Source organism: Patagioenas fasciata, chromosome 12 (assembly GCF_037038585.1).
Source record: "Patagioenas fasciata isolate bPatFas1 chromosome 12, bPatFas1.hap1, whole genome shotgun sequence".
Classification (NCBI taxonomy): domain Eukaryota; kingdom Metazoa; phylum Chordata; class Aves; order Columbiformes; family Columbidae; genus Patagioenas; species Patagioenas fasciata.
In genome coordinates, this window is record NC_092531.1 from 25253317 (window position 1) to 25278035 (window position 24719).

General features: G+C 45.9%; 1 protein-coding gene across 1 annotated transcript; it reads right to left on the reverse strand.

The window, feature by feature from the left end:
- Positions 1-1377: 1377 nt before the first annotated feature.
- Positions 1378-9785, reverse strand: LYSMD2 (LysM domain containing 2). The gene is made up of 3 exons (XM_065847906.2): positions 9540-9785; positions 4727-5064; positions 1378-2166 (listed from the first exon to the last, which is right to left on the reverse strand). Exons 1-3 carry the CDS (start codon positions 9735-9737, stop codon positions 2115-2117), a joined length of 588 nt encoding a protein of 195 aa, XP_065703978.1. The 5' UTR covers positions 9738-9785; the 3' UTR covers positions 1378-2114.
- Positions 9786-24719: the final 14934 nt, after the last annotated feature.

Genomic DNA, 24719 nt, shown 5'->3' on the forward strand with positions numbered 1-24719 from the left:
AGAGCGGCTCTGGGTGTGAGGTAGGGCCTGTGGCGGGCAGCCTGGGTGGTGGTTGGAAGTGGTGTTAAAATCCTCCCTGTGGGGAAATGTTTGTGTGGAACAGATGGGCGAGGTGCCCGTGCTCGGTTACAATGATGGTTTTGTGATGAGTGCTGGTGCGGCGGTTGATCGGGGTGCTGCTGGGCTGGGACCCGCTGGTGCGGTGCTGTGGTCTGAGGGGAAGGGGCTGCGGTTGTGGCGCCGGGCTCGCTCAGGCTGGCGTAGCTGCTGCTTCGCTTGTGCTTCTGTATGGCATTCTCGGTCAAGAAAAGCAGATGTAAATGGTGTGGCTGACCTTCCGTTGCTTGTGCTGGAGATGCTGCAGAACTCTTGGGACGGGCGGAGTGAAACGTGGCTCTGCCAGGAGCTGGGGCAGCCCGTGTCTGGCGTGTGTGGCAGCCATGACCTGCTTGGCAAAGCACCCGGGCCGGGTGTGCTGGATGGGTGAGGCTGTTACAGCAGCAGGTCTTCTATAGAAAATGATTACATTTTTCTGTAGGATTATAAAATATAGCTGGGCTTGAAGCTGAGGTTTATTCTGGCTCTGGTAATGTCCTACTGAAATTAACTGACAATGTTAGAAATTACTATCCTGCAAGGAACAGATATAAATCCCAATTGAAGAAGGATACAAAGCCTAGAACTAATTCACCACTCTCTTCAAGAAGAGTCAGTGCTTCCTTTTATTCACTCCAAGCTTTCCCTGTTGTTAATTTGTGTGCCACGCAGAGCTGGAGGCTATGTGAATGAGCTTGCTGCGTCTGAGCTCCCGCAGGCCCTAGGGAAATACCAATTCCTGCCTAGCTCTGAATTTTTACTTCTAATTTTATTAAGTTAATGTAATTTCTATATTGCTTCTGTCTTAACATATTGCAGAAAGTTTTTGCTTTGAGGGAGCACTAAACTATCTGAATGAGCTGATACATAGGAAACAGCAGTTGCCACGGTGGAGATCCAGCAATTCTTTATTGACAAGAGTTTTGTGATGCTTGTTGAATACTTGAGGAAAAAGCGCAGGCTGCTTACCAAGAAGTTGCTAATACAGTAACTTCAGGACAGAGTGAACCGTCTGCACTGTGCCTTCCTGAGCTGCAGGCAGGGTCCACCTGCAGGCTTGAACAATGGCATCTCAGAACAATGAAGGCTTAACAGGGTGGCTCTTATTAACCTTGATAAGCCAGTGACTGCACAACCAGATCAAACAGTTCACTGAGGTCTCATTTAGGTGGGGTGAGCTATATTGTAAAGGACAGGATGCCCTGAAATTAGCATCCAATAGCTCGTGTAACTAGACAAACCATTCTTTACAAAAAACAGACTACAACCGAGCTGACTTCATTACGAACAGACACATCAGTATTTCTGTATTTATTAAATTAAAACCACACAAAATATAACTGCATACAAGAACACACATCTGATATTCCAATGTCGTATCTCACAAAGAAAAATCTCTTGCTGCAACTCTTCCCTTTTATTAGCAGAAATCCAGTCTACAAACAGTTGTTTAAGCATGAAGGCTTCAACTCATGAGAACAAGTCCAATTCCCCTGTCTAGGAACACATCAAACCACACACAGGCACACACACAGGGTTCAGAGGAGAGTCCTGCAGACCTGAAGTAGACAAAACTTCCACAGCACATCTGCCTGCGTTTGCAGAGTAAGTAAATTTCTGTCACTTTCATAGTTCGTTGTTTACAAGCAAACTTAATGTTTTTAAATACTTAAAACAAATTTCACTTTAACAAATATTTACAAAGTCTTTACTAAAGATCAACATCCTGCATAAAGGTGACCTCAAGGATATATTGTTGCTACCATGCTACAGTTTGCACAGAAGGGGTATAAAGGCCATCTCTAGTTTTAGAAGGCTCAAACCCTTTGTTGATATAGCATAAGGACATTAACCTATGGAAGGCAGAGAGGTCATAATTTCAGTGCAATTACCCATTCATGACTTGGTTTATGTACATCACGACGATGAGTCCAAAAGACTTGGGTTTTGAATTACTGACCATTTAGTTCTTTAAGAACTGATTTCATGGGAAGTTTTCCGGCCATCACATCTGTCTTCTACTGGTGATACGAAGAAGTTGCATAGGGACCTTCCTCATTCTCCTCCTCTCTAAAAAGAAAATGATCACAACCATCAGATCAGGAACATACCATGTCTCAACAGTAAAAGTGGAACGCAAGCAGAGGTAACTAGCTTTCCCAATGGATCCAAATAGATAAGACTGTTATATTGCTTCAGGAACAGAATGCTGAAGTAAAGCTATGTAAGTTCAACAACATCACAACGTATTTAGGGTTTAATGAACTATTCTTGACGCTACAGTGTCGGATCAATAATACTCTAAAGGATCTACAAGTAGCAGGCGTGCTGGAGTTCCTGTACTGTTGCTTTCAATTTCTCTATCTTTTCTTTTAAAGCAAGCTTAGCTGTAGGTTTGTTTTGGTCTTTGGAATGGCAGCGGGTGCAGATGGACCAAATGAGGCAAGAACAGGAGCTCAGACTGTCAGGTAGCAGAGAAGCTCACTTTCTATGCCATACACTGAAAATTGCTTTGGACTTCTTAGTTTTGTTATGTTTGCCCTTTTAGAAGAATAACATGTGGCAGAGTTAGAGCAAAAAGACCTTCCTTCCAATAAAAGGCTGCCAGAATAGGCCTTTCTGTCATTCTTCTTGAAAGCCTGAATACAGGAATAACATCCCCCATGACACACTGGACTGGAATTAGTTGCAGTTGATCATGGTGGAAAATAGGGGTGAATATGGAGAACTGAAGAGTGGAAATAGGGATGGCATATGAGCAGGTGTTCAGGCTTCAAAGTAACAAAACAGCCAGTCCAAGCTGCTGGTCTTCACTTCCCTTGTGAAATATGTACTTGCACTCCAGGCACTTAGTTGGCAGCTGGCAGAGGGCAGGAGCCTGGCCCTTGGTCGCTGCCACCTTTGATGGGTTCCTGCATGTGGCAGGGACCCAAGAACCGTGCAGTGGGTGGTGATGCTTGTATCCAAGCAAAGCATGACTGGCTGTTATGTGCAAACTACATTTCCGAGCTGTGCTCAGGCAGGCTGTTGTTGGCAGGGAGCTGCAGAACAGCTGCTGGCTGCCACACACTGCAGTACTAGGTGATGTGAGAGGGTCTAAAATGTGTTACTCCAAACCAAGGTAATGGCCACAAACATTACTAATGGAGATCTTTAGAGCTGTACATAGCAGGTACAAGTTGGTTATGATGGCTTAAAAACAAGCCAAGCTTTAAATGAAATAAAATTACATAGTAGTAGCTCTGGCTCACAGCTCACAACCAACAACATGGCAGCGTGTGTATGTTTAGTGACCAAAGAATTTTCTTTGAGATGCTTAAAATAGCAAAGCACTAAGTCACTGCACCATTCTCCTCAGGCAAAGAAGGAACAGCACAGCATCACAAGGCTTTGTGCTGCTGTCCCTCCCTGTTTGCTGTTGCCACTTTGCCCAGCAGGTTACAGGAGCTGAAAGCCATCTACTGCCAGCTATTGTATGCGTCAGGCCACAACAAACACCACTAACAACCACCTCTGTGAGACCAAGTGCACCCGGGGCTGAACAAGAAAACCCAAATCTGATGCTTGGATGCTTCTAGAGTTCACAATTAAATTAGCCAGCAATCACAGTTCATGATTTAATTGGTTTTGGAAGGCTGAAAGCAGGATTCTCCACAGGCAGCCTCCTTTATTGAGGTATCTGTTTTCTTAGCTGATAGTCAATAACAGTGAACAATTATTGGGCAAATTAACTCAATTAGTTATCAGTTTCGAACGCTTCAACACCCTACTCTTTCCAAGGTTCAGGTCAAAGCAACCGAACAGATAACAATATATGGTTCCATTTCAGTGTTGCACACCAGTTAATTATGTTGGGTAGCAACAGTGTTTAGAGTGGCTCTACTCAATTAGAAGGTTTTCAAAATGAGTCAGTAACAGGCAAGCACAGAATGTGACCTGTCCCAGAAGCACAGTACACAGCCATAGTGTTCTAGCCTGCCCCAGTACCACCCGAAATTATTAAGGGCTCTGTAAAGACCTTTCATTAAACCTCATTTCCCAAGTTGTAACTTAAGCAATATAGGAAACGGATATTAGCAGCGGCAGTGTGCTATTTGTGTGGTGTCACTCTCGCTGTATTGGCTCTGCACGCGGTGCAGCAAGTTCTCAGTGAATTTCCTTCTGCAAATTAGCACGTTATTTTGTTGAAGGGGTGTTAAAGTGGTTGCCTTCCTCCGGCAGGGACTGTGGTTTCCTGTCACCCGGCTTAACTGCTGGGTCAACACCTACTCTCATCTGTTTTAGGTACATACACGTACTGATCTGAGAGTCAGCAGTGGCACAAATTTTGATAGATGCTCTACATTATTTCAAATGTAACAATGCAAGCGAATGAGTTTGGATGGAGAAGGAGCAGGGTTCCAACAGCTCTTTTTCCTCTTTCATGTGCCTTTCATGCAGCCTTTATAACTGTCTTAGCAAGACATACGCTCACGGTGTGCTCTGAATGTATCTGGTACCTGATAACAGCACAGACCTGCTGTTGGCAAATTAAAACTACAGATGCTGAGGTACCACCAAGAGGGTTCAAGATGGACTAAAAAGCCTTCAGGATAAGATTAAGAGGTTCAAGACTAAAAATGGCATTTACCTGACATTGTCATCTTTTAGTTTTCTGGCTGCTTGTTTAGATAACTTAATCTGCAAGTCCAACCTCTGGAGGTAATCTTTGGCAGACAGTTCTTCTGGTGCAGTGGGCTGATTGTCAGGCTCTTGAGGACTGGGAGAAGAGCTGCTGTCTTCCTGAACTGTCACTGGTCCTTCATCACAAGAAGGGGAGCTGTCAACAGTTTCGTTCTCGGGAGACTCCAGTGAATTAAGTCCATTGAATAGTAACGGTTTCTCTGATATAACAGGAATGCTCAGGGTTTTCCTCAGAAATATACAGTCATTAGTGAACAGTTTATTTGCCCTCTTTATTTGTTCCATCTGAAAAAGATAGGAAAAATGTAGGTTATTAGGTTTTGGCAAAGTATAGAGTACTAAATTTCAGAAGTAGTACAATAACCTTTAGTTACAATAAATCTATACTTTCTTTGCAGCAGCAAAGACTTCAGGAAAGGTTGGGTTTTGCATACAAAGTGATTTCAGAGTGCATGTTGTGTCTTAGCCTTGTTAACTCAACACCCTAGCTTCTTCCTTTCATGCAGACTTGACTCCCAAGTATCAGTCTCTCTGAAGTCTTGCACTACTAAAGATGCTTTTCTTGCACAATCTTCCAATCTCTACACAGACTCATATGAACAACCTGCCAAAGAATAAAAACTCTACTGCAAAAGTGCTGCTGGTTTGCATTTGTATTAGAGTAAGGCTCAGAACTGCCAGCAGCTGCTGTAGGTGAACTACTCTAGTGAAAAGCATGTATAACATAATCAAGGGGTGATAAAGTTACCTTGAGCATTCTAGGATGTGCTAGTTACGAACACTGAGCACCACAAGAGCAGCCTATGCCACAGTATTTTCTCCCCTAGTTGATGTAACAAATTTGGACTTCAGATGAAGTCCTGATTTTCAGTGAGAAGTTGGGCAGTGAAAAGAATGGGAGACTCTTGAACATTCGAAAATACCTCTTGTCTGTATTACAGTGATACTCATTTTTATTAAACCAAATGGAGTTAAACTGAATTAAAGATTATAATTTGTAATAGTAGGAGCCTTACTGCTAGCATAACTGCCCAAACAAGCTGAGCACTCTAAGCGCTCGCCACTCACTACTTCAAAGTCTGAAGTATCTTGGGTTCAGCTCTTCCATAATGACCAAGATGAGCTCTACCACCTCATCCTTGTTAGTCTCAAAGTCTTTTAAATTTTGCCACTACTTGAAGTCCTTCCCAACTGCAAAAGAAAAGAGCATTGTTAGCAGATAATAACTGGGTTAACACGCCTGTGCGTTTCTTACACTGCACACACTAGCTGGGCAAACTCTCTAAAACCAAGAGCAAGCAGTGGAGACGTTAGTCCTCCTTCTCTGTGCAGATGCAAGACTCTGTAGTCACTGTATGCAATGTAGACTTGTCCTGTGTGCTAAGAGTATCTGCTGCAGTGCCATTATAGATCTGCTGGCATGTATGGAGGCATTTGCTCGGGTCCTGTAAGCCTGGTGAAATCTTTCTCCCTAAAAATAAATGTGAGATTCTCTCTAGAAAGGCTGGGATTATGGAGAAGTAGTGAAAACAGTGCAGTAAAGCTCAGCGCTACTACAAAAACTATACTCTCTGCTTAAAGACAATCCCAACCTGTTGCTGCAGATGGCTAAGATGATGCAATTGTTAGATTTAATAATCCCTTTCAAAAGCTGGAGAACATCCAGTGTCAGGCAGTAAGTTATTACAAGTTAAGACAAGCTTATTTCCAGCTCCTGAAGCCTGGAAATTATTTTCAGTTAACCTCACCCAGCACAGAGTGCAAGTTCTCTCCTAAGCTGAGTCCCATCTGAAGAGCATACAGGAAGCTTCCCCGACTCAGTAATGAGACCTGTAATGGTCATTAGATGCCAGTGCAAATGTCAGTTCTTAAAGTCTCCAAAAGTTGTCTGTCTTGATGGGTATCAAATGTTGAAAATGCTAGCTGGAGCCTTCAGCTGAAAATATAATTCAAAAGCTGAAAACCGAGATCTCTGCTACAGGGCAGCTGGAAGGTGATGCTTCGATAGCTGATAAATAATGTACTGTACTGCTGTTCTCTGTCCTACTGCACTGTAACTCTAGCTCTGGTTATTTCTTCCTAAAATACCTTTTAAATACCACCATGTGGCAGGTGGAAGACTGTTCACAAGACTGTTCACATCTGCACTGGGTACCAATGAAATGGGAAATACTTGGTTCTAAGAACATCTCACACAGTCTTGAGCAGGTAACTTGATGTGCATCATATATACTGCTCCAATGTATGATTCCATACATTCACAGGTGTATGGAGAATGGGATTTAACACTAGTTTTCTTTTAGGAAGACTGAACTAATTTCTGTTGGCTACAGACCTAAAACAGTGAAAGCATGTGCCAAAGCCTCTCCTCTTAGTACTTCCACTGCAGCTGCACTAATCCATCAGAACTGCTTCTACTGACAATGAAATAGATAGTTCCCTTCCTTCTTCCCTCAAAAGGGATACCTTTGTATGATGGAAACCAGCACTCCAACTGAACCATAAACATGATGCTAAACGTTAATTTCCAGTGTTAATTTACCCAACAGTGTTCCAAGGAAGATCTCATGAACACGAGCCATACAAGATTAATAGACAGTACCTGGGGGAGCGGAGTGAAGGGCAGAGGATGAGGCCAAACAACACTCTGATCTTCCCCCCCAACATGCTCCTTGGTCCATCTTAAACTGCCTATGCTATGTCATGCCCAGGCAGGCACTGGACAGGATGTTTCTTGCTGCAAAGTAACTCCCAGTGAGGAAAACCACAAGGGTAAACTTCTAAAAGCAGTAACACTGCAGGCAATGGCAGCCAAAGATAATTCTGAGGTTGCCATTACAACAGTTCTCACTTCTAGCCAACTGTACGGGATGAGAGAAGCGAAAGTAATGACTCTTTAGAGGAAGTTAGTCCTTGTCACTGTGTGAACACATAAGATTCTTAATGTTGCTAAAAGCAAATGTGTTTGCATACATTCCTACCCTGGGCTGAAACCCATTAAAGGAGAAACACAATGGCTGATCTCAGCTAACCTGGCACTGTTCTTGGGTTAAACTGACATGAAATGACCCTCTCTCAATTGAAGTCTATAATGATGCAGCTCTAGTTTCTTAAGCAGAATACTAGCAACAGTAAATCAAATAACAAATGAGATGTATAAAAACCAGCATTTATACTTTAAATGCATCATTAGCACAGCAAAAGTTTATTAAACTCATACCACCAAGAAAGGTTGTGGTTCATGATTCAAACCTATTTTTTCAGATTGTACAGGTTTGATCCACAACTTCACTTTAGCTGAAAGTGGTTAGAAATGCCCTATTCTTCTTTAAAACTCACATTTTAGTGATCTGTGTATATTTTTCATTTGCTGCAGTAAGCAAATACACTTCCGACTGAAGAACAACACAGATAAATCATTTGGGTCAGAGACTTCATTCACTACGGAAAGCACTGCCAAAAATGAAAGCTGAAACAAATCCAATGAGCAGTGGGGTGGGGCCCTCTGCTTTGCCTCTGTAGCAAGCAAAACTTTGTTTTAATGTGGACCAATGCAAATCTGAAATACCATTAATCTTGTTGCCAACAAGATTTGGTCAAAAGTGGCTTAATCTTTCTTAAGGGCAGAGAAATAGACTTTCAACGTGTTTCACAGCAAAGGCTGAATGCTGTTGAAGCTGTTGGAAGGTTTTAGTAGATCTTTCAGAACCAGAGAAAGAAAGGAAACCCACTCCAGTCAGAACATAAATATTTGGGACTGTATTGTACCCCTTCTGGCAAGAGCCTGACAGGAAGGTGCTCCTTGCAGCTGATGTGGAAGCAACACTGAGCAAGTGCTGGGTCATGCTGTCAGCTCTGCTCACGGGGTGCTTGGCCCCCAGCAATTCCGCATGTCGGGACTACTGATGCTGTACGGGTATGTCAGCTGGAGCTCCAGGGTTCCCAGAGAAGCTGGACTGAAGGCAGGGTAGAGAGCTCTGCTGGGTGGGGAATGGCAGTGTGTTAGGGGCTGCTGTGGACCCTGCTGCACTCTGCGTGTCAGCCTGGCAATGCTTTCAAATCCGTTGTAAATCACCTCTAGGCAGGTAGTTAGATGACAAGAGAAAACAGATTTAGCCCTGAGGCTACTGGAAGATTTCTCTTGATACAGCCTACATGTCAACCTCAAAATAATGATTCTTTTCAAGAGAAATTTAACTAGTGTTGGTTTTTTGGTTTTGTTTTTCTCTGTTGGTGTGGTGTTTGGTGGTTTTGTTTTTAATCTGGAGCGTGTGTAGTAGTGAATTGCCATGAGCACAGGTTTGCTGGGTGACAGTAAGTGCATCTTTCTTCCTGGGGCCACTGTTCTGTCCCCTAAACCCAGCACTTCTCGGTTTCGAGCCCGTGCTGGAGAAGGCTCCATGTCCTGACTCTGCCATTGACCACAGGAACCGGGCACTGACCCCTGCCAGCGCTTACAGGACTGACATGTGTCAGCGTTCTAAGTGCCGAACCGGCCCTGCCCCGCACCCGCGGTAAGAACCGGCTCTTCTGCCTTCCGCGGGACATCCTCATCCCGTCACCTCTCGCTGTTCTGCGCCTCAGTGCACCTGCCCCTTTCGGCTCCGGTGCTTTCGCGGCCGAACAACCGCGGGCCGTTCTTTCGGGAGCCGATCGCCGCTACCGGCCCCGCACCCCCGGGGCTCAGCGCCTCCCCGGCTCGCCCCGCCGCCCTCCTGGCTCCCCGGGCCGGCAGGCCGCCCCTGCGGCGCTCGCCTTACCGTGACGCCGTACTTGAGGGCGATGCCCTGCAGCGTGTCCCCGGCGCTGAGCCGGTGCTCCACATACCGCTCGGCCAGCGGCGCCGCCACGCTCGCCGTGCTGCCGTACGAGCGGGCCTTGGTGCGGGCCAGCCGCTGCGACAGCTCGGCCTCCGACTCCGGGCCGCCCGGCGGCTCCTCCCGCAGCGACTCGGCCATGCTCCCGCCGCCTCTCAGCGACCGCGGCCCCGCGCCGGCCCCTCGCCCGCCCCGGCCATGGCGCTGCCCCCGCCCCGGCGCCGCCCGCCCGCGGCGGCAACGGCGGAGCCTGCGGCCCGGCCCGCGGAGCGCCCCGCGCATGCGCCAGCAGCGGGACCGGCCCGTGCGCGGGGCAGCGCGCGTGCCCACTACCGGCCTGACCCGCGCCTGCGCAGTCGCTGCTGCGCCCGGGCGCACCGCGGTTCACCGGAGAGCGGGGTGGAGGCAGTTCGCGTTTTCCTAGGGAAAATCACCAAAGCAGGGGTTTTCTGCCTTTGCACGCACCGCTGCTCTCCCGCAGAGCCTGCGGCGCCGGGGCCCGCCCTGCGGGGTGGGCGTGCGGGGCCGAGGGACCCGAACACAGGGTTGTCTGTCCGGGGATTCGTTGGTCACTTGCCAAGAGTAAGGGACGTGTCTCTGATGGGTCCCAGCGTACACATCGGTCTCGTACATACAATTTCTCGTACGGGTTACGAAGCAGCAAGCACAGAGTGCTGGTGGGTGTCGAGACTTCAGCCGGTTTGTCAGCTGGGGGCCCAGTGATCAGCCATTTGTGGTTGTGAAGCGAAGAGAGTGTGGAAAGGGATGACTTTGGGCACGCGTGCGGGTATGCAAAAGGGTAGTGATTGTGCCAGATCAGTAGGAAGTGAACAAATTCATTTGAGGAAAGAAAGGTGGATATCCTGGGATTCTGGGAAGTGGTGTACACGTAACCCCCTGTGGGGTTTTGTTTGGGTGTGGGGTTTTTTTTGTTTCCTGGAAAGTCCTAAAAAGATAGACCCGTGGCTTAAGCAACACAGGCATGCATGTGATAACCTCAGCGTTCTTCAGCACACTGTGTATTCACGTAATTATTTGGAAAAATAAACGCCTTAACTGATATAATATCTACTTGTGGTTTTTAGATTAATTATGTTCATTGCATGGATTATGGAGTTTCTCTAAGGAACACAGTACAAAAGTCAGGGTAGACCTGACAAATGTTGCTAATCTAGCTACAAGTTTCCAAGCATAAGTTAGGAAAATATGAGAGCTGCCATCAAGATGCAGAAGTTGCTGATAAGGAGTGACACATCAGCACCCCGCTGTCACATGAGAGCAGCCGATGTGACAGTCCTAGACTGGCTGAACAGAGGAACCATAGCAATCTGTGGATAGATCAGGGCAGTACAAGACAGTATACAAATTGATGGCAATGAAAGGTTCACTTTAGTTTTTTCTGCAGTCTACAATGTACTTGGGAAGTTGGAGGCTCCCTGGGGGTGTCCAATTGAGGTTATACCAGTTGCAGAAAGAGAACAGCAAATTGTGCCATCTCTGTGCTTTGAGTTCCTTGGGAAACTCCTCTGCCTGCTGAGCTGCATCAGCAATTCAGCTGTGACCCACCTAGCGAAAGAGCACAACCGCAGCTCAGCATGTTACAATACAAGTGTCTCCTGTGTGTGCAGTGCGGGGTCGTAACTCGGCTTCAGCCTCTTAAAGCTGATCGATGGACATTACAAGCATCTGGACGCCTGCCTGGAGCTGGAATTGTTCAGACCAGTTCCTTTAGCTAAAGTGGCTTTTAGTATAATGAAGGGGAGCTGCAGTTCAATAAAATGGAAATGTTATTTAACGTTAGTGATATGATGAGCTGAACATGTAATATCAATTAGTTTAAAACTGTTTGACAGGTGCACTAATATTAGACAGCTTTATTCCCTTTAACATTACCTTTAACTCTATTTATATGCGAAGTGTGTGCAATACACTTTAAATCAGCTGTCACAACTCTGAGAACGGCAGCATCATCTCCTGCATTAGTAGAAAGATACCACAGATATTTTAACGTTGAAAGCTTTATTTTAATAATAAACCTTCCCAAGGATAAGTTTGGGTTTTTTCTACTGGATTTGCTGGGTTGTCTTTTGTTGTGAAGATGCTTGTTTCTTACCCCAAAATCCATATTGTAGCCAGAGAAATGTTTGGATCTGGGGTGTTTCCAAAATACTTTATCTAATGAGCTGCCTGCCTTTTCTCTACATAAAGAGAACAGCCCCTAAACTAAAAATTGAGTTAAACTTGAGCCAAGTGCACGGTGGTCTTGATTTATTTTAAATAGGTCAACAGACTAAAGTCAATGATTTTCTAAAATGGAGATCAGTATTAATTGATTCTAGCTAAGACAGCCCATATGATTTAATGGCAAAGTAGAGAAGAACATGCCTTCTAGCTAGGTGACCATTCTGTTAGTGATCAGGTGTTCATCAGCTACTTTGTCAGTAAAGAAACTCAAATATACTTAGCAAAGGGTTAAATGAAACAGTGAGCATTTCATAACTTCGTTTATGATGCAAACTAGGGACATTACCATTTATAATAATTGTAATAATGTAGGACAGGGATGTTTTAATTTCAGGAACAATAAAAAACTAACCTTGTGGGCTCTATCTGTGGGCAGGTTCACAGTAATTAGGACAGTATAGACAAAAGAAGGCTGCCCCCTGGTAATGGGTGGTGTCTCAAGCGATGCTGTCCACCTCTGCTCATGCTGCAACCTCTGGTAAAAAAAATGCGATGTAGGACGAAGATCAGAGGAAAATCCTGCCTTTCAAGAGTAATAGCCTTGGGTTCTGCAATTAATTGCAGCAAGGAGAGAGGGTCCTGCATGAATATCAAAAGGAAAGTAGCTTTGTGTGAAGTGGTGTACATTACTTAACCTGCGCACATATTCTTCACCAAAATAAGCCCGTTATGAGGCAGCAGCAGCTGTGAGCCATTATTAATATTTAACGCTCTTGGCAGAGGTTACTCTGGGTTTCTGTAATAAGGTTACAAGACAGTGTCGCAGTATCATGTGCCGTGGGTTTGCGTTCTCAGAGTTGTTTTGGCTTCGTACTAAGTGCCAGTGAAGCTTCATTTATTGCCCTTCCCTACCACACGCAGAGTCCGAATATCTTTGTAACCTGCACTGTAGTCCAGGATGATCCATTCTTCATTGCCTCCAGCTTCACTTAGACATCGCCTGCTCCTTAGTGAGCGTTGCGAGTACCATGCTGGGACAATCTTGCACAGGATAGGATGCAAGAGGTCTGGATCCCATGGCGAGGGCTGGCTTGTGCTGTCACCGATGTGTTCTGTTTCTTTCAGCCCTGTGGCTTTTGGTGTGAGTTGCTGCATGATGATGCCAGGCAGGCTCTTCTTGTTAACTACATCTTGCGGCTGGTACTTGTTCTCTACCTGTGCATGCTGGACGGGCAGGCAGTTCTTGGGCAGTTCATAGTTGTTTGCAGTGAAAATAGGCAGGCTGAACGCACAAGATGGAATTGCCATGTTTTGCACATCTGCACATACGAGGGCCCCGTCGGTGGCCGTATTAGCCCTTGGGTCCACTGGCATTCAGGCTCTCTTTCTGCTCACGTCTTTTTTTAGCCTTCTTATTGTTTTTTAACTTTTCCTTTAAGTCATGAAATCCTTAAAATCAGACTGTTTACAACTCTGGTTATTAAATTACCGGGCAGTGAAGTCAACAGTATGGAAGGAGAAAGCATTTGGAACAGCAGCACATGTGTCTATTAGCATCCTAAACTACATAAGAAGCTGCTCTATACTAAGAAGCAGTTGTTAGGAAGTTGCCCTTGGACATCTGCTGTCCTTCAATGGCTTCTGGGTTAAATGTATTTGGTTTACAACTAAAATGTCAGGCTATAGCCTTCCTTAATTTCATGCCTTGCTGATGATGTATGCGACATGAAATTACGTGTAGCAGATGGATCCATGTTGACTGACTTCTTAATGCATCAATAGCATGGTCTCTTTTATGGTGTTTACTCAGTGTATTAGTGACGGGAGATCCTGGCAACACAGCTTTCACCTGCCAGCATGGCTTATAGATGTGCAGATGGTGATGTGCTGCGTTATCCATTGCTGTCCATGCAAACCCTGCTGCGAGACAGTGGCAGCACGTCATGCTCGTTTTGGAAGGGGAGGAGTGCGGAGAAGGACACTAAAAGTAGTGTTGAAAACATGGTGATAGTAGAGTGTGAAGAACAGACAACTTTTGGGTGATCCCTGGACGGTTTATCATTGAACCTCATGACACCATCTTTGATTTCAATTTCCCGAGTGAAAATAATGTCAAAATCGGTTCTTGTGCATTGCATTAGAATACTAGTCACTGCAGAATACTTCTGAGTTAAAGTATATTTATAATTTAGCCTCTGTTTCTGTTCGTACTGTCTTGCTGGTCCACGTTCGCTGCTGCTCCCCGTGAGCGTTCAGACCCCTGCACCCCAGCTCAGGCCTCCGTGTGCAGGATCTTCACCATTATCCCCCTCTGCCGAGCCTGCTGGTGCAGATACGCCGGCAGTCCCCTGCCCGCTTGGAAGAGCTGGGAGAAGCACACCGATTCTTGCTTTTGCCATGTGTGCTGCAGGGTGCACGTGTGTCTGGAGGAGAAAGAGCTTAGGGAGAGCAGCAGTTGAAATTAAGGAGGAGAGGCTTCTGTGTTTAAATACTTCAAGGAAAAACGGAGTTTAACTCTTGCTTTGGGAAGAGCAACTCAAATGAGGTTTTTCTCTGTGAGTCACTTGCAAAATCCCCTGTGGTCACGGAGTGCAGAGGACGCCTCAGATCACAGCGCCCAGGCCCTCGTGGTGCTCCTCGAGAGCAGCCTGGTGCTGGGGAGAGGGAAAGCTGCTCTTCGGCAGTAAGGAGACGGAACAGTGACAAGGATGCATTTGAAGCTGTGTAGCAAGTTTCTATTCCAAGAGCTCTCTTTGCCTTCCAGGGTGTTTACTGGTGTATGGTTTCTTCCTGTGGGAATCATTTAATTTGGTGTAATTGGCCTTGTAGCTCATGTTGTTGTTCAGTGTCCAAAACTGGAGCGTGTTTTTGACCTGTGACTATTTTTAGCTGGTGTAAGTGGGGCACTAAACCAGCAGCAGTTTTTACTACAGGCTCCTCACTTTAGGCAATGAGGAATTTACCTTAGAAGAATAGTGGCAATTGCTGCTTCCAGTATTATTGGAAGTGAGAAGGTGATTATGGACCAGATGGGGTTATTGTTTTGTATCCTGACAGTTTGTGGGTGCTGTTCCTTAGCTTAAAAGCTGAAGTCACAAGTGTACAACAGCTTTCTGTGATCTGGTAGAAGACAGTTGGCTGATCTGAATGACAACTCCGTGTCCCCGCGGGTAGATTGTTTCCACTGGGGAGAGTGCATTGTTTCCACAAGGTGTGGGTGCATCTGCCTTCTGGTAACTAAGACATATACAGCTCTTATTTATCTGGTGTTGACCTCTTATTCCTTCACTGCTTACACTTCAGTGCTCTGCTCATTTTTCCACCCTGTTTATATAGATACAGAAAGCTTTGAGATCAACGGGCAAACAAAATCTTCATGGTGAGCTAAAACAGTTTGGCTGTTCCGTCTCCTTCGGTTTTATTTCCGTGGTTTTTTTACTGAAATGCTGCCCTCGAGTGGCGACCGGCAGCTCGGTCCCGGCTGGAGCTGCTGCTGGAGGTGTTCGTGGGTCAGGTTCGGGGTGCCCAGCCGGGCTGTGCAGGGATGTTCAGCCGCTCCCCCCGCTCTGTGCAGCGACGGGCGCGAGGTTTCCAAGCGATGTGGCAGCACCGCAGCTTCAGCTTCTGCAGAAAACAGAACTGCAATTCTGAAGGAAATGTAATGATATGAGTTTGATCACAAACCCTCTAAATTCAATTTATATGACTGCTTCTTCCAGTAGCTCTGTCTGTTGTGCCGTTTCTGGACTACAGTTCATGGTTTTAACATGGAAACCATAACTTTGTAGAAGAGGGTTTTCCTGTGGCAGGGTGAAGGTCTCTGAGCTCGTCTGAGTGGTTCATCTGCTGTGCTCTGGGTCTCCCACAGGGTTTTATAACGGTCTTTCTGTTAAACTCTGAGCAGGCTTGAGTTGGTCTCTGACAATGTGACATAGCAAAGGTGCTGGGGGACGGCAGCCTCTGAACAAGCCCAGAGCACCCCGGCAGTTTATTAAGTCAGAACACAAGATGATGAGTTAATAAAGGGATGGAGGTGGCCTGTGGAAAAGCAGCATGAGGCATTACAGCTTTCTGGTTTGCGCTGTGACTCTCTGCCGGGGTTACAGTCTTTATGGCAGTTTTGCTGCAAGCGTTGGGATGCTGGCAGTCCAGTAAGTTATAGCTCAGTGTACTGGTTTAACTCAGACATGCTTGTTTTTCTGGGCCGGTGAAACGTGTGGCAGTATGTGACTTGTTTTGCTTGAAAATTAAAAAGCAAAAACAAAAATGAGAAAGGGTTACCCTATACCTTTCAGTTATATCTGCTCACAAATGTGTTTTGGTGGGCAGGTGACCTGTGGAATGTCATAATAACCTCACAGCATTACAATGCTGGATTTATGCCCAAACACCCATGAGTATATCAAATTGCTTCTTACACTGAAACAATGGCCCCAAATATAAGCAGTAAAATATACAGTGGTACAGAGTAATAAATAGGAACAACGGATTATGGTTGGACTTAATGTTCTTAAGCGTCTCTTCCAACCAAAATGATTCTATGATTAATATGATCAGTCAGAAAGGAATAGATGATTAGTAGTCTCACTATTACAATTCATAATTAAATTGCCTGGTTCTTCTGTCAAAGAAAGGAGATCAAGGAAAATACTATGGTCTGCTTGGTGGGTTAATTCAGGATTTCTTGAGTGAAAGCTTTCTATAGTGAGTCCTCTCTTCTGTGGAGCTGAGGTGCAGCATGGTGGCAGGAGATTGATTTGCTTGCTGTTTACATCACTTAATCTTTACTTCCCTTGAGTTTCAAATTTGGTCATGCATTGGATCAGCTATGCTAGTGTCTCATGTCCTTAAAAAGATATCTTGAAAGGAAATGAAGGGAGCAAACCAGAGAACATTAGTAAAATAGGAACACTTGCTCCCTGCAATTTAATGCAGAGAAGTGTTTTTCCTTCTCTTTCCTGGCGGGAACCCTCAGTGTACTTTTGGCTTTAGTTTCCAAGCTCAGTTCAGCATCCATTTGTTACCGTGCAGCGAATCTGTGTATGATAATAACTAGATGTGGCAGCTCTTTTCTAAAATAGACTGTTCCAATCTGTCACTTTATTCTTTGGCACCAGGGACCTTCATTTTCCTGAAATGAACCCCAGTGCTGGCCATCCGGCCCGATGGAGTGGAAGAACTGCAGAGTGAGCTGCTGCCATCAGGTAATTCACCTGAACAGAGCGGCGTGCGAGACCCCCCTTGTCCTGTTGTTCACAACAGCTGAACACATATGTTCGAGATGGCAAGTGAGCCCATGGAGGGATGACCTGAAAGAGCCCCAACGTTTTATGTGAACACCTGTACTGTTCCTAGTCATGCAAGTTTGCTGGAACTTGCCTCGCATCTACTCTCCTGTTAAGCAATTCTTTCAAGCCACTCTGAATAATTTCCCTACTCCATATCACATGAAAAGACATCTTCAGTTTCTCAGAATCAGTCTTCTGCTGTTTCTTGGTGAGCATTCCTAGCACCTCTGTTTCATTAATTATCATGGTTCACTTTCTTGTAAAATTAGATGAACCCCTCGAGGTCTGCCTGTGTTACACTGGTTACAGCTGCCAGGATGCTTTTCTCCATCAAAAAATGCAGCTCAATCACACAAAGCACCACTAAGTGACGCCTTTGTTCACTCTGAGTATTGGTTGGTATCTTGCTTCTAGAAGAGCGTGCTGCTTCGAAAAGGAAAGAGGAGGTGGAAGGGGTGCTGAAGGAATCCATCAGAACACAGCGGTCAGGAGCCGTGTGTTGACCTTGCATGGACAGAACATGAAGCTTAACTTTGCAGCTCCAGAGCTGGAAGCAAAAGCTCCGAGGCTTCGGGCAGGTCTCGGGGGTAGGGTCAGAGCCGACCTCTGGAGCCGGGCACTCTGTGAAGCTGTGCCTGTGCCACTTCAATGCCTTTGTGAAAGGAACAAACAAGTCCAGAATGGTTATTGGCGTGGTTTGGTCCTCGTTTTGCGTGGATCCCGAGGGATGAGGATGGCGTTGTGGGATCATACTCAGACCTCTTTGTTGCCTCTGTTCTCTTCCGCAGCACGGTGTGAGATAACGTGACGCTGCAAAGGAGCCGGCTCTAGACTTTTTAGCCTTGCCCCGCTTCCATGTGTTCAGTCACATAGATTAAACTCGGCAAGGTGACCACCACTATTTAATGCATGAATTGAGAAACAAGCAGCACTGAATATATTCATTTCTTAGGTGTTGTGACCTAGTTGCCATCTGCTTTCATTAATTACTGTTTTAATTGTCTGTTGGGGTAAGAGGTTAATTTTCCTTCATTAAAAGTAGCATTTGATACTATTGATGTATTTCTGCTCACTCATATGACTGATGAGTGTGAAAGGTAAGTTGAGTACAAAATATGCAACAAAGACTGAACTTTTGGCAAGTAGAATATTGCATATTAGTTGCTCTTGTGGTGGAGGGAGAGGTCTGTTCGTGTCAGCAGCCCACGGCAGTGCTCAGAAATAAACCAAATCTGAGAACACTCAAGAGAAGTCGGCTAAAATCGCCTTTCACACAGAAAGACGTGACAGGATATCAAGTGGCGCTGAGGGCATCATTTTTGTGAAGTTGCGGGGTTTTTCACCTCCTATCAAGTGCCCTTGCTCATCTAGGTGGATATTAGCACAGATGGCTCAAACAATGTGGGAACTCTTACAGTAAACAATTGTACACTGCCTGGGGCAATAATGAGAGCCTTAAAATTAGCAGGCAGAAGGACAATGTTCAGCAGTAGCTCTGAGATGCTGGCTCTGAATTAGGTACTAAAATTAGTCTTATTTCACAGCTTTGAATAGGAAAAAGCAAAGTTTTGAACTAGAACTGGGTTTTTTTGTCGTAACTGGGAAAATTAACCTCCTTGAAGGAAAAAGTGTAGTGAGCTGTGCTTCAGCTGGCTGGGTTATACAATGGTTCTCCAGCCTCATTTACAGAAGTGAAATGAGTAGACACGCTTAATCGGCCTGTGAATATGGATCATTATTTTAGTACAGTCATAACTACAAAGGAAAATGTTAATCACTGAGGCTGGATTATGCAGTGACCTTTTAAACCCATGGCGTTTGCAGCTCCTAGACTTGCTTCAAACTCGGAGCTGGAAAGCTCTTTCAGTAGTGGGTGTTTTGGAATTAGTTTAAATGTTTCTGTTTAAAAAATAACAACTTCAAATTAAGGAAATGCTACTTTCCAGTTCCTGATTTTTGAATCCTTTGTGTAATCCACATGATGGATACACGTTATATTCTCCAGTGCTTCGGTGCCCTGAAAAATTGGCAGTTTTCAGCTTTTGTTTATAAACTTGTACACTTTTTAAAAATTTTATTAAAAGGACTTGATGTTTTGGTTTGGTGTTCACGTTAAACCTGAAAGTGGAAACAAGAAACCCAAGCTCTCTCAGGCAGATCTTTCTTCACCTGGGCTTTGTCCATTGGGTGCAACGAAGGCAGACGTTCACCTGTAGCTTCGAACTCCGACAAAGCTGCTGGTTTGGTTTCTAACGCCTTTGCCATGGTGACTGCGCTTCTGCCAGATGTTGGGGCTCTGCAGGGACACTGGGGCCTCCGGCTGAGCCGAGGCTGCCGGGCTGTGTGAAACACGAACAGCTGTTCCGAACGCACATGCAACCTTCAGAGCCAGTTTGGTGGCTTTTAATTGACCTGAGTGATTAAGCTACAGTGAGAGCACTACCTGAGCTGTTCCAGCGCAGGGCTTAGACTCATCTTATTAAAAGCTTCTTTATGATTCATAACTCTCCGTCCTTGAATAACTCAATCTAACAGCATTGCAAATCTTAAGATTAACTGTCCAAACCTCTTAATGATGGTTGGTTTTGACGTACATCTGGAGCAGCAGGTATCGTTACTCATCCTCACTTGGAGTGTGTCCCCAGGTCCATTTTCTACCATCCCGTAGTTCTGTTTGTTCGTCACCAGCTCCTGAGCTGGCTCTGTCAAAGGCAGGTTTCTGGTGTTGAATGCTAAATCTGGCAAACAAATAAATAAATCAAGCAGAATGTGTATTCAGAAGTGACATTTCAAAGGTGAAGCCTATGGGGATTAGACTAGGATTTCATTTATTTTTCCAAAACTGATTCCACTGAAGCATATTTCTCAGCAGAGGACAACATTATGCCATACTGGTAATTCAGTCACTCTTCTATAATAACATTATTAACAACATTAATGGCTGTGTCTGGAGAAGATTTTCATACTATCAGCATTAAGGGAAAAGCATTTCAGGCTTTGAACCTTGAAGTCAAACAGTAAAGTCTGGAAAGAGCAGAGCTGTGGTTGTATCCCCCAATTGCAGGTCCTTTCTCACTGTGGACACCAGGGAATTAGGGGGATGATGCTGGTCTCACTCTCTGGTGTCCTATTACATACCTTGTATGTACTAGCAATACCATTTATTTCAAACCTGTTTTATTTGTGTGCAGCAGAGATCAACTTGAGTGCTTTTAGTGAAGTGGCAAATGGAGATTCTCAATGCAGCACCATTTGCTGCTGCTGGTAGATCTGCAGCCCTTTCCCTAGCAGCATAAAAATGCTTGGGAGCAGCAGGTGCACGTCTTTTACTTCCTTGCTCTGATGCTGAGGGGACTTTCTGAACTTTTCCTGGTGTCAGAGGCTGCCAGTGGATCTGGGGTCTCTCGGTGATGAACACACAGGCTCTAGGCAGATCTGATTGGTGTCACTCACCATGGCACTGCCCTTCCTTGAGGCGCTGTACCCATTCCCACCTCATCAGTGCTCCTGGAAGCTCAGGACCTCTTCCCACATGCCATTGGGACCAGCTGTAGTCTCTGGCGTTTGAAGTCTCTCCATGGCTCGCCTAGTGAGTGCAGTAAATACTAGACTGTGGGAGAAAGGAAGGAGCAAGAATCATGCCATTAATTAAAGGCTACCTGGTCTAAGCAACCCAGTGGTTAAAGCGCAGTTGCCGTGACAGCCCTGGCCCTGGATGCTCCAGCCTGAGTCACCTCCTGCCCCGCTCTGCTGTGCCGGGTGACGCTGCTCTCGCTCCCACCCAGACAGTGAGCGAAGGCTTCGGTGACTCACAGCACAGAGCAGAGGGGAAGGACAAGTGTCCCCGCAGCCCCAGTGAGTGCCACCGCAAAGCAAATGCGTGACTAGGAGATAAATCCTCCTGGACAGGCTGGTGCATCAGGCTCTGCAGGAGCTGCTACAGGAAATGTCAAGGGGACTTCTGTTGCTAACATTTTGTTTGGTAGACAGGGAAAAAGTATTGAATGTATCCGTGCCTCAGTTTCCACCACTGTAGTGAGTTAAGCATGCATGCAGCACTTGCTGTCCGAGTACTTGTAAATGTCTGCACCAAAACTGGCAAAATGCAGCAAACTGATTTATTAATGATTTGAAGATGGTCCAGAAATTGCAATGCCACCTGTACCAGTCAGAGGGGAAGTGTGGTTGACAGCCACCCCTCCTAAGCAGGCTTGTTTTTTAAGTGCAAAGTTGACATTGGAGGGGATGTTCTGAGGATCAGTGACCTGAGGTAGCTATTAATGCCCGCTTTAGAGAAATACATAAAGATGCATCATCCCAAAAGTATTTATTTATGTGCTTTATGTATTTCTCAGCTTTGCAAAAATCCCAGTGTGTTTACAGCGAGGCCCACGCATTCAGCCCCAGCCTAGTCCTGCCTCCCCTCCCTCTTCAGTTAACCATAAGTGACTTGTTTGTCATCCTGTGACGCATTTGCTCCTGGAGCCAAACCTGCTGTTCTCTCTGTCCCCGGCAAAGCAGCCGCCGGCACTATCCAGCCCAAAGCCATCGCGGGAGACCGGGGAGCTGCCCTGTGCAGGGCACCCCGCTGAACGCCAGCACTTGTTTCAGAGCTCCTCGGAAAACTTGCCGAGGGGAATGTCATCATTTGCCTTTGCAGCAAGTTGCTCTTAATTAATAGAGGGTGACTGTGGTGTTTCCAATGCAGTACATGTGCATTCCCTGTTAAAACCCAGTGAACTAAACCCTGTTTTGTGAAAAGGCGCAGGCAGGGATGGGCAGTGCTTGCCGTTTGCTTGGGCTTTCCTTCCCAGCACAGGAATGCTGTTCGTGTCCTGTGCGGCAGATAAGAGAGGATTTCCAGCTACAGCTCAGCGTGGCAGCAGCGTTTCTGACCTGCAGGTACTGCAGGCTGCTCAGGTACCACCAGCACAGGGCCGACCGCTGCAGGCGCTGCCGTGGGCTGGGGGAAGGCACTTAAAGCTGCTTGCCAACCTGCGTGGTGATGGGGTCAAACTCTGCTTGTACCCTGCTGGATTCCTCAGGGCTGGGACTGGAGTTTTACTGTGGTATGCATTTCTCTTTAATTTCAGAGCAACTTTATTCAGAGGAGGAGATTTGAGGGTCATCCAGAGGGCTGATTAGCTTGGCACTGGTTTAAACACTTTCAAGTAAATTAGCCTGCTGAGGTCTCCTTTGTTAAGTTCCAAGCAGAGCGGATGATTGTGCTCTGTGTGAACATCCGGAAAAAGATCCAGAAGGTTGGTGCCAATGCTTCTTTTAGTACCTCTGGCATACCTTGCGTGCCAAACTGCTCATGTGTCCAGAGGTAAACTCAATTACCAACTCTGAGCTGATACCCCTCCAGTCCAGCTTTGCAGACAGAGACGTTAGGCTTTTCCCTTCCTCGGTTGCAGGTATTGTAGATTTTACTTTCAGCACCTGGAAACATCTGCCTATTTCATACCTCGTTCATTTGTGCCATTACATCACTTATTCTCTGCAACACAGTTCTAGTGTCAACTTTTTTCTAAACGATGCAAGTACTTGACCTGATTAAATTATAGGCGGGGTACTGGCATGCAATTTAAAGATATCGGATACACAAGAGGCCAGACTAGGTGGCCCCATTAGTCCCTCGTATGGAAAAATGAGACCCAATAGGATCATTACTGTCAAGTAACAAGCAGTTTCAAAGCAGCAGGATCTGACAGTAACTCGTAAGCAGAGCCGTGACCTGTACCTCCAGGGCAATGGAGTACACACGTGGCCTTTGCAACATTGAGATGAGTGGCATAGCTGGAGACTACAATGACTCCGTGCATCAGTGAAAAAACAACAAGCAAAACCTTTTGCAAGTCTGCTCCCCAGCACCCAGGTGTCCTTCTTGGATGTTCTCGCGGTGATTCATTCCATCTCCAAGCTACCTAGACAGCCCAGTGAGTCCTTCATAGGAGCAGCAGGTACTCAGCTGGTGTGTCTGGGGATTGCTGCTTCGCCCAGCACTGGCTGTGTGCAGGTCTGAGTGAGCCCTGCCTGGCTATTGCTGCTTCACCCAGCACTGGCTGTGTGCAGGTCTGAGTGAGCCCTGCCTGGCTATTGCTGCTTCGCCCAGCACTGGCTGTGTGCAGGTCTGAGTGAGCCCTGCCTGACTATTGCTGCTTCATCCAGCACTGGCTGTGTGCAGGTCTGAGTGAGCCCTGCCTGACTATTGCTGCTTCGCCCAGCGCTGGCTGGGTGCAGGTCTGAGTGAGCCCTGCCTGACTATTGCTGCTTCACCCAGCGCTGGCTGTGTGCAGGTCTGAGTGAGCCCTGCCTGACTATTGCTGCTTCACCCAGCACTGGCTGTGTGCAGGTCTGAGTGAGTCCTGCCTGACTATTGCTGCTTCACCCAGCGCTGGCTGTGTGCAGGTCTGAGTGAGCCCTGCCTGACTATTGCTGCTTCACCCAGCACTGGCTGTGTGCAGGTCTGAGTGAGTCCTGCCTGACTTCAGAGCGTGCAGAATCATGTCCCTCTCCTTGGAAACAGTGTGTTTTCCATTGTACAAGTATTAAAAGTAACTTGTTCCTACTTGTTCATTTAATTACAGAGTCAGTCTAAAAGCTTCAGAAGAGTGAAGGGAAATAATATTTTTAATTGGATTTTCTCATTGCTCCAAAATTGGAATAACTAGAAGTTGTTAGTATAACTCTCTAATTTAAATGAAAAATGTCTACTAAATGGAAGCAAATGCATTTTTATGTAAATGTCATACATGTCTTTGTTAAACCTTCAGTCTTTCTCATCGTGGGAGTAATCTTTCTCCGTGAATCTCTGGTGCTGGAAGGGACTCCAGCTCTTGGCAGGTGGCAGAACCGCTTGTGGCTTGTGACAAAGCTTTGTCACAGCTGCTGAGCACTCCTCGCTGCTTATGACCATCAAACTTCCATTCCCTTTGTTATATCTTTGCAGAGCTGTGAAATTTGAAACCAGAGCTAATGAAAATATTAGGCATTGCAGAATAAGGGTCCTGCTTTTCTCTTCACTTTGCACTGTGTACTTATTTTTGAAGTGATGACATATATTTAAAACAAAACAAAGCACCACCAACACACACACAAGTAATACAGTCTAGTTTTGGGATATGGGACATAATTTTCAAACGCATGTTAAGTTCCCAGAAGGGGGTTGGGTGCCTGGGCCAGATTCTTATGGCCCATATTAACAACTGCCCAAGGACAGGGACTTGTGGATCTACACCGACATTGCAGGGGGTAAGAGCTGGTACCCAGTCACCCCTAAAGCTGCCCGTGGAAAGCCACGGTATTTGCACATGTCCAGATGCATGACAGAAATCTCATCCAAAGTATCTCAGATAGCGATACATCCAGAAAATGGGAGATTCTAATTTCCCATTTATTTCCTTTAGAGAAAAGTACATCTCTTGCTGCGTCTTCATCTGAGAATCTCAGAGTTTCTCAAGCGTTCGCTGAGTTGGGAGGCAGGAAAGTATTAGATCGATGTTAGAGTGTGCAAGCCAAGGCACGGACAGGTGAAATGAACTTGCTTTAAATCTGGGAGGTCTGTTAAACCTGGGAGGAAAATCTGGGTTTCTCTGCTCCCAAACGTGGTTCTGAGCACCCAACCACCATTCACAAAGCTCCAGCTCAG

Bases quoted from the DNA above. Each gene is read 5' to 3' on its own strand.
- LYSMD2 (XM_065847906.2), bottom strand. From the start codon at position 9,737: ATGGCCGAGTCGCTGCGGGAGGAGCCGCCGGGCGGCCCGGAGTCGGAG. The intron at 5,065-9,539 runs GTAAGGCGAGCG...TATCTTTTTCAG, and splicing joins CCCTCAAGTACGGCGTCACG to ATGGAACAAATAAAGAGGGC. The intron at 2,167-4,726 runs GTAAATGCCATT...TTTTCTTTTTAG, and splicing joins CTAAAAGATGACAATGTCAG to AGAGGAGGAGAATGAGGAAG.